Consider the following 10,407-nt stretch of genomic DNA (forward strand, 5'->3'; position numbering starts at 1 on the left):
GTAGGCCGAGAGGCAGGCAGAGAGAGAGGGAGAAGCAGGCTCCCCGCTGAGCAGAGAGCCCAATGTGGGGCTTGATCCCAGGACCCTGGGATCATGACCCGAGCTGAAGGCAGAGGCTTTAACCCACTGAGCCACCCAGGCGCCCCTATTTTGAGGAACCTCCATGCTGTTTTCCAGAGTGGCTGCATCAGCTTGCAATGATCAGATGGCATTTAAAGATTTTATTTATTTACTTGAGAGAGAGCACGAGTGGGAGAGGGGGGCAGAGGGAGAAGGAGAAGCAGACTCCCTGCTGAGCAGAGAGCCTGACGTAGGGCTTGAACCCAAGACCCTGGAACCATGACCTAAGCTGAAGGCAGACGCTTAACCGACTGAGCCACCCGGGTGCCCCGATCAGATAGCATTTAGATGAATTCATGATATTTATGAAATTTATGTAATTGCTTCCTCTGTAGCTGCTGCATTTTCTTCAGACCTCTTTCATTTCTTCAGCCTTGCCCATTCCCCCACTTGATTCCTTTCTACTCATTATGGCTCTGAAAGAAGAGTTCCCTTTTCAAGCTAAAGCTTTTCTAATGAAAATACTTGATCTATTCTAGGCTAAGTAATGGTAACACTGAACATGGAGTCTAGTGTTCCTATTAGAGTAACATGGTGTAATTGTGAGGATGAAGAAACTGTTGACAGCCTGTACCTCTGCCTTAATGTCACTAATCTTCCCACAACATGCACATGGAGTTGTAATCTCAGTTTCCCTTCTGTCTCTGTTAAGGGGATATCAGGCTGTTGCCTTCCCAATGTATGGCCAAAGATAATGAGTTAAGACTGCGGAACTTTCCAAGTGTCGCATTCCTGGTACTGTGGTACATAAAATTCAATCCTGAAATCTTCGAAATATGGATGTTACATGTCATTACCTCTTTTTTCCAATCACTTGCAAATCATTTCCTCCTGTTCCATATATGAAGTGCTTATTGAAAGAGAATTGCTGAAAAGTCGTAGCAAGAGCTATGTTGGAGTTTGCTTTGGTACCAATTATGCAGGGTAAATTCCTGTAACTTAGTGAATGGGGGTGACAGCTTCAAAGAAATATTAAAGTTGTTGAGGGAAAAGGACCGGACAGTAGTATAGCTCATCTTTCTCTACTGTCCCCCCACCCCACAGTTCAGAGAGACAATAAAATAATGCAGACAACAAATATTGATTTGGAAAACTACAAGAAAATGCCATCTCTGGGTGCCTGGGTGGCTCAGTTGGTTGAGCATCTGCCTTCAGCTCAGGTCATGATTCCAGGGTTCCAGGAATGATCCCCCCCACCTCCAGCCCATCAGGCTCTCTGATCAGTCTGATCAGTGGGGCGCCTGCTTCTCCCTCTCCCTCTGTCTGCTTCTCCCCCTGCTTGTGCTCTCTCGCTCTCTTTGTGTCAAGTAAATTAGGAAAATCTTTAAAAAAAAAAAAAAGGGGGAAGAAAGAAAGAAAATGCCATCTCTTTTTCTTCTTAATTAGACTTATAACGTATTCTTTACTACTTATAGTCATTTAACCGTATGTTCATTTTAACAGTTGTTTTCTTTCATGACAGTCTATATGTTGATATCATCTCACCTCTGAATTCAATCCCATTAATCACTCATTCCTGGAATAAATGATGATAGAACTCAAAGGAACTTTTTTAAAAGTTGCAATGTAATTGACATCCCATAAAATTCACCTTTTTAAATAAAAGTGTATAATTTTAATGGTGTTTAGTCTATTCACAAAATTGTGCACTAATTCCAGAACAAAAAGAAATCCCATCCCTCCCAGCCCCTGGCAATCACTAACTTCATTTCTGTCTCTATGGATTTGCCTATTCTGGACATTTAATGTAAATGGAATCATGCAATGTGTGGTCTTTTGTGTTTGGCTTCTTTCACTTAATGTAATGTTTTCCAGGTTGGTCCATATCATAGCATGTGTCAGTAGAGTAGTCCCCCTTGACTGCAGGTAATACATTCTAAGACCCACAGTGGTGACCGAAACTGGTTAGTACCAAACCATATATATACTATGTTTTTTCCTATATATAGACCTATGGATGATAAATTTTAATTTATAAATTAGGTACAGTAAAAGATTAACAGCAATAACTAATAAAATAGAAAAATTACAATATAATAAAAGCTATGTAACTGTGGTCTTTCTCTCAAAATATCTTATTGTACTATACTCACCTTTCTTGTGATAATGTGAGATGATAAAATGTCTGTATATGAATTGAGGTGAATGATGTGGCCACTGTGAGGTAGCATTAGGCTACTTTTGTCCTTCTAATGACACTTCAGAAGGATGATCATCTTCTGAACTGCAGTTGACTGAGGGTAACCAAAACCAGGGAAAGTTAAACCATAGATGGAGAGAGACTACTGTACTTCATTCCTTTTTATGGCTGCATAATACTTCACTGTATGGATATACCACAGTTTATATATCCATTCACCAACTCATGGACATCTAGGGTGTTTCCACTTTTAGGCTATTATGTGAACACTTAGGTATTTGTTTTTATATAAACATTCTTTTCAATTCCCCTGGGTCTATATACCTAAGAGTAGATTGTTGGGTCACCTGGTAAAAGTTTATATATAACTTTTTGAGGAACTGCCAAACTATTTTCATTTATTTTGTATATTTTCTATTTTTTTTTTAAGATTTTATTTATTTATTTGACAGAGAGAGACACAGAGTGAGAGAGGGACACAAGCAGGGGGAGCGGGAGAGGGAGAAGCAAGCTTCTCGCCAAGCAGGAAGCCTGATGTGGGCCTCGATCCCAGGAGCCAGGGATCATGACCTGAGCTGAAGGCAGCCACTTACCGACTGAGCCACCCAGGCACCCTATATTTTCTATTTTCTATTTTCATTTCATTTATATCTCCACTAATAATGTATGGGAATTTCAATTTCTCCAGATCTTTGTCAACAGCTGTCATTGTTTATCTTTATTAGAGCCACTATTATTCTAGTGAGTATGAAGTGTTATATCACTCTGGTTTTTGTTGTTTTATTTCATTTTAAGGTATAAATGAATTTTAGAAGATTGAAGTCATACAAAGCATGTTCTCCGTCCACAACGGAACTAAACTACAAATCATTAACAGAAAGACACTAGGAAATCTCCTATATCTGGGAACTGTGCAAAACACTTTCTTAATTGTGGTAAAATATATATAATGCAAAATGTATCATTTTAACAATTTTTAAGTGTACAGTTCAGTGACCTTAAGGACATTCACATCATTGTGCAACCATCACTACCATCCATCCACAGAACTCTATCTGGCAAAACCAAAACTCTGTATCCCTTAAGCAATAACTCCTAATTCCCCTTTTCCCTCCCTAGCTCCTGGTAATCACAATTCTACTTTCTGTTTCTATGACTTTGACTACTCTAGGTACCTCATATAAGTGAAATCCTACAGTATTTGTTCTTTTGTGACTGGTTTATTTCACTAGCATGTATCTGATTTTCCTTGTTTTTCAAGGCTGAATAACATTCTGGTGTATGTAATATACCTGGTGTATGTGATTTTGTTTGCCTTCTAATAGTTAATGATGTTAAATATCTATCTTATTGGCACATGAAAGAAAATAAAGTATATCTTTTTTGAAGAAATGTCTGTTCAAATCATTTGCTATGAGTTATGTCTTCTTATTATTGAATTGTAAAAATTTTTATATATTCAGGATACTAGTCCCGTATTACTTAAATGAATTGCATATACTTCTTATGCGGTTTTTCTTTTTATTTTCTTGATGAAAACTTTGAAGCACAAAAGGTTTTGATATTGATGAAGTCTAATTTATTATTTCTTTTGTTGCTTGTGCTTTAGTGTTGTATCTAAGAAACCTTTGTCTAATCCAAGGTCATGAAGGTTTATACCTATGTTTTCTTCTGAAAGTTTCTTCTAAGGGTTTTATCACTTAAGCTCTTAGCTTTAGATGTTTTAATCCAGTTAGAGTTAATTTTTTATATTGTGTGAGATAGGTGGATTTTATTCTTTTGTATGTGGAGATCCAGCTGTCCCAGGATCACTTGTTAAAAAGACTATTACTTTCTCCCATTGAATTGTCATGGCACCCTTGTCAGAAATCAATTGGCTGTAAATGTAAGGTTTATTTCTGGACTCTAGTTCTAGTCCATTGACCTATCCTTATGCCAGTACCACACTGTGACTGTCATAGCTTTGAAGTAAATTTTGAAATTGGGTTGTGTGAGTCCTTCAACTTTGTTCTTCCTTTTCAACATTATTTTTAGGTATTCTGGGTCCCTTATGTTTCCATGTGAATTTTACCATTAGTTTGTCAATTTCTGCAACCCAGGCAGCTGGGATTTTGATAGAGATTGCTTAAAATCTGTAGACCAATTTAGGAAGTATTGTTATCTCAACAATATTGTCTTCCAATTCATGAACATGGGATGTCTTTCCATTTATTCACATCTTTATTTTCTTTTGACAATATTTTATAGTTCTATGTAGTAAGTCCGGTACTACTTTTGTTAAACTTAGTCCTAAGAAATTTATTATGTTCAATACTATTTATAAATGGAATTGTTCCCTTAATTTCATTTTTGGTTGTTCATTGCCAGTTTATAGAAATACAACTGATTTTTGTATATTTATCTTGTATCCTGCAATCTTATAGACTTATTAGTTCTAATTTGTATGTGTGTTTGTGTTTACCTCTTAAGATTTTTCTGTAAATGAGTATGTCATCTGTGAGTAAGGTAGTTTTACTTCTTCCTTCCTACTTTGAATGCCTTCTATTTCTTTTTCCCTGCCCTGGCTAGAACCTCCAGTATAATATTGGGTAGATGTGGCAAGAGTCACTTGTCTTTTTTTTTTTTTTTTTTTTTTTTAGGTTTTATTTATTTATTTGACAGAGAGAAAGAGAGGGAGCACACACCAGTAGGCAGAGCAGCAGGCAGAGGGAGAGAGAGAAGCAGGCTCCCCATTCAGCAGAGAGCTTGACGTGGGGCTCGATCATGATCGAGCAGGACTCTGGGATCATGACCTGAGCCAAAAGCAGATGCTCAACTGACTGAGCCACCTAGGCACCCCAAGAGCCACTTGTCTTGTTCCTGATCATAGGGAGAAAATAGTCAGTCTGTCACCATTAGGTATGATGTTAGCTGTGGGTTTTTCACAGACGCCTTTTTATTAAGTTGAGTATATTCCCTTCTATTCCTAGTTTGAGTGTTGGATTTTGTCAGATTTTTTTTCATCTATGAGTTGATCATCTGTTTTCATCTCATTTCTGTTTTATTAATATGCTTTGTTATAATTTATTAATACTGTGTTTTAATTACTATGATTTTTAAACTATGGTGTAATTGATTTCTCTGTGTTGAACCAACCTTGCATTCCTAGGATAAATCCCAATTTTTCATGATGTGCCATCCTTTTTATATGGTGCTAGATTTGATTTGCTCATATTGAGTTTTGTGTCAGTATTCACAAGTGATAGTAGTTTATAGTTTTCTTGTGATGTCTTTGCATGGTTTTGATATGAGGGCAATACTGGCTTAATAGAGTGGTTTGGGGAGTTTTCTTCTGTTTTTTGGAAGAGTTTGTGAAGGATTGGTGAAAGAGTCTTCTTTAAACATTGGTATATTGGGATGCCTGGGTGGCTTAGTAGGTTAAGCGTCTACCTTCAGCACAGGTCATGATCCCAGAATCCTGGGATCGAGTCCCATATCGAGCTCCTTGCTCAGTGAGGGAGGCTGCTTCTCCCTCTGCCTGTCACTTCCCCTGCTTATGCTCCCTCACACTCTTCTCTGACAGATAAGTAAATAAAATCTTTATAAACAAACAAACAAACAAACAAACATTTGGTATAGTCACCTGTGAAGCTATCAAGCCCTAGGTGTTTCTTTGTGGGAAGTTTTAAATTACTGAGTCTCTTTACTTGTCATATTCAGATTGTCTATTTCTTTTTTTTTTTTTTTTAAGATTTTATTTATTTATTTGACAGAGAGATCACAAGTAGGCAGAGAGGCAGGCAGAGAGAGGAGGAAACAAGCTCCCTGCTGAGCAGAGAGCCCAATGCAGGGCTCGATCCCAGGACCCTGAGATCATGACCTGAACCGAAGACAGAGGCTTTAACCCACTTGGCCACCCAGGCGCCTCTGCCTATTTCTTCTTGAGTCAGTTTTAGTAGTTTGAGTCTTTTTAGGAATCTCCCCTTTTCATCTAAGTTCTCTAATATGTTGGCACACAATTGTTTATGGTATTCCCTTATAATCCTTTTTATTTTTGTAAAGTTGGTGGTACTGCCCCCCCTCTTTAATTACTGATTTTAGTAATTTGAGCCTTCTCTCTTTTTTATTAGTCTAGCTAAAGGTTTGGCAATTTAGTTGATCTTTTTAAAGAACCAACTTTGGGTTTCATTGATTTTTCTTTTTTATTATTTTACTAATTCCTACTCTAATCTTTATCATTTTTATCTTTCTGCTTGTTTTGAGTTTGGCTTGATCTTCTTTTTCTAGATTCCTAAGTTGGAAGTCTAGGTTATTGATCTGAAGTGAGTTTCTTTTTAGATTGAAACTGGAGTTGGTGATTATATTCCTTAAAATAATGTTTCCAGAATATGGTTATGAGGAAAAATTAGCTTTTTGGAATTTTCTTAGGACCAAACACTATTTGCTCATTTAGATATATATTCAAAATAGAACATAAGTCAGCAACATTATGGTATTTAAAAGTAAGAACAGAATCAAATGCACAAATAAAACCTACCGGAAATTCCCATTCTCACTAGTCAAATTTGGGAGGTTTTTTTTTCCCTCTTAGAAATCAGATAAATCGCATTGCAATTTAAGAATTTATATCAACTCCTACTCAAAACTCAATACAATCATTATTATAGCTAGTTACCATATAAGGTAACTTTGAAGAGCTGGGGATAGCCAACTCTCATAGGTTAATTGGAAGCAGAAGAGAACAATTGTTATACAAAGTCAGTTGGATATAGGCTTCCTTAATATCCATTTGGTACATCCTTTTTGGTGCCCCATCTTTGGCACTTAATACATGCTATAGATATTTTCTATTTTTCTTCCTTAATTTCCTCTGTATCCCTTAAATTGTTATTTGGCTGCAGTCTCTTTTGTTCATTATACAAACATGTCTTTGCTTTGAACATAACTGATTTGATAGATACTTTAGTTTCTCATCAAACATGGTTTTGCTGTGCATAACATTTTCTTTGGCCAACTGCAGCAATTTCCCATATTTACTAGGTCACTCCTCTGGCATTTGGGCATGCAGTCATGGTAACTCCCATTTTCTTTTGTAATCCAATTCCTTCCATTTAGATAGGTTACTTAAATGATAACTTTTCTAATATTTCTGCTTGCAAATTTAAAAAAATTACCTCTAAACACGGCTACGTTTCCCAGTTTTTCAGTCATTCCACAGTTTCATGATGTAAAGGAAAGAACATTGGAAAGGCTAGGAGAAAAGCAACTGCAATGATTAGACGGTCTTCATAAAGCTGTGATTATTTAGACAGAAGAGAAGAAAGTCAAGGAAAAACCCAACAGTTATGTAGTCTCATGAAACTTTGATGTTCAGAGGCAGATCACTACATGCTTTTTCCTTCTCTAGGAGGACAGAAAGTGGGCTTTGGATGCAACATAAAAACCTTGGGTGAGACAATTTTTCTCAAGTGAGAACAAAAGAATGAGTTGCCCAGGAAATAATGATCTTTAAAGATACAATGGACACTCATTCATCTGGATTTGTTTAGGTGTGGTCCTGGCTGAAGACAAAGAGAAGGATCAGATAACTTCATGCTTTTTCTATTTAATATACCCACTAGATTCTTGATTAGGAGAAGGGAAGATGAGCAAGATACCGCCCAGGATCCTAACAACAATCAGCCTCAGGGAATCATTTTAAAAGCATCTGATTTGCTTTAATACTTAAGTCTGAGCATGTAGCGAAAATTTCTAGTGCCTAAGTTTTATAGGGTAGAAGGAGGAGATGAAGTCAAATGGCCAACACTTCATGTTAAGGTCAATGAGATTCTCCTTGCTGTAGTTCTGTTTTGACTGTTCTGGACAACATCAAATTAGTTTCGGTGGCTTGATTCTAGGCCAAGATTCTGGCAACTGATTGTAGTCTTACTGTTTTGTTCAATCTCACTGGATTTTTCTCTCTTTTGTATTTTTCTTTCCCTTAGGCTGAGGGAAAAAAGCTGGGATTAGTTGGCTGGGTCCAGAACACTGACGAGGGCACTGTGCAAGGACAATTGCAAGGTCCCATCTCCAAAGTGCGTCATATGCAGGAATGGCTTGAGACAAGAGGAAGTCCCAAATCACACATCGACAGAGCAAACTTCAGGAATGAGAAAGTCATCGTAAAGTTGGATTACTCAGATTTCCAGATTGTGAAATAATGGCTTGAATTTAAATTTTCTAAGATAAACTCACTGGTTTTGTTTTTATTGTTAATATAGATCTAGTCTGTGTTCGGTATTAGAATTGGTCAGTAAGTTATGTTAGTATCAGATATTTGAATATTACATTATATTATATATATGATAGATGACCAACTCTACACAATTCTAAATAAATAAAAATACATTAAAACCTTTTGTGTAGGGTACTGTCTTGCTAAACTGCATGTGGGGCAAAATAAGAGGAATTTATTCAGTAAACATCTGTGGGAAGAGAATTTTGATATAATTTAAAGAGCTGAAAGAAAAGGCAGTTACTTTGAATCACTATTTTTTTTAAAGATTTTATTTATTTATTTGACAGAGCACAAAGCAGGGGGAGCAGCAGAGAGGGAGGGAGAAGCAGGCTCCCTGTTAAGCAGGAGCCCAATGTGGGGCTCTATCCAGGACCCTGGGATCATGACCTGAGTAGAAGGTAGTCACTTAACCGACTGAGCCACCCAGGTGCCCCTGAATCACTTTTTTACATGGTTTCCATGAAGTTTTCTTCAGGAAATCGCATACCTAATAATAACAAATCCCACAATTTCAGTTTGTTAGTGTTCAAATGACGTTTTCAGACTAATTACTTTTCTGGAGTTTCTGCTGTCATTCCTTTCCTCTGGGCAAGGATTTCATATAAAGCAATATTATGACCTAAATTACATCACACACCCCCAGCCCACCCCCAGTTCATATGTTGAACTCTTAAGGCTCAGTACCTCAGAATGGGACAATCTGGAGATAGAGCGTTTAAAGAGGTAATTAAAGTTACATGAGGTCATTAGAGTAGGCCCCAATCTAATATGCCCCAGTGTCCTTAAAAAAAAGAAAGAAATTGGACACAGACATGTACATGCACAGAGGAAAGACCATGTAAAGACAGAGGAAAAAGACCGCCATCTACAAGCCATGAAGAGAGGTCTCAGAAGAAATCAACTTGTCAACACCTTGACCTCAGACTTCTAGCCTCCAGAACTGTGACAGTAAATTTCTGTTGTTTCAGCCACTCCATCTGGTATTTTGTTAGGGCACCCCTACGAGCAATAATCAGGATTTTGCTTCCTCAGCCCTCACGTTTCCCAGTTTGGCTTGGTCAGCCATTAAACATGTTTATAGCAAACGCTTACTGGATTTAACAAGTCGGTCATAAATTAAAATTTTTGGAAATAATAGGTTTTAATGAAAATGAGACAGGAAGCAAAAACTGAGGATTGGGTTAATAATTTTCCAAACACTTATTCTCACATTTTTACGGTTCTCATTCAGTTGGAAAAGGAGCTGCGGTGGCATTAGGAATATATCAAGAAAGCAAATGAAAGGACTCTTGGTGTCTTTATCTGCACATTAAGAGGGATGGGCTATTTTCTCTGTCTTTCCCATCTCTGAAATGCTATAACTCTGTAAGATGGAAAGCTGTGGATTTACTCATCCATTGAGTGCCTAACAGGGCAGGCACTGCAAACAAACTAGATAAAATCCCTACCTTCAAATAGTTTACATTCTAGTGAGAGAAGACCTACTAACACAAATAACATATATATTGAATTAAATGGTAGGTAGTACACATGAAGGTGGAAGGGGAAAGGAAAACGAAAAGAGCAGAAGTGAAAATTGCTGGGAACAGCCTTTCACACCATGGTAGGGGGGAGAAGGATTGAGAATTCGGGGTACCATTGTGAAGAGATCCCCAGGTATTTTCCCAGAGAACAGCTGGTGCGCGTGCGCATTTGGGTGTCACCGACGAAAGCGCGTTCCCAGCGGGTCACCTCGGAAGCGCATGCTCGTGGCGCGTGCATGAGCCTCTCGAGCCGACGTGCGCGCGCCCCGCGTCCGAGGCGATTGGTAACCGGGAGTTGGGTGAGGCGCTGTTTGAGGTGGCTTAAGGCAAAGCACGCGTCGAAAGGACGGTTCCAGGAGCCTTTCTAA

General features: G+C 37.9%; 1 protein-coding gene across 2 annotated transcripts in view; it reads left to right on the top strand.

The window, feature by feature from the left end:
* LOC111148590 (acylphosphatase 1) overlaps positions 1-8,637 on the top strand; it is a 16,566-nt gene extending 7,929 nt beyond the window's left edge. For both annotated transcript variants that reach the window (XM_022505281.1, XM_022505282.1), the window contains exon 3: positions 8,224-8,637. In XM_022505281.1, the coding sequence (XP_022360989.1) occupies positions 8,224-8,439 (216 nt within the window). In that variant the 3' untranslated portion in view covers positions 8,440-8,637. The remainder of the gene's footprint in view (positions 1-8,223) is intronic.
* The last annotated feature ends 1,770 nt before the right edge of the window (positions 8,638-10,407 follow it).

Source organism: Enhydra lutris, unplaced genomic scaffold (genome assembly GCF_002288905.1).
Source record: "Enhydra lutris kenyoni isolate GAN:26980312 unplaced genomic scaffold, ASM228890v2 scaffoldscaffold20, whole genome shotgun sequence".
NCBI lineage: Eukaryota > Metazoa > Chordata > Mammalia > Carnivora > Mustelidae > Enhydra > Enhydra lutris.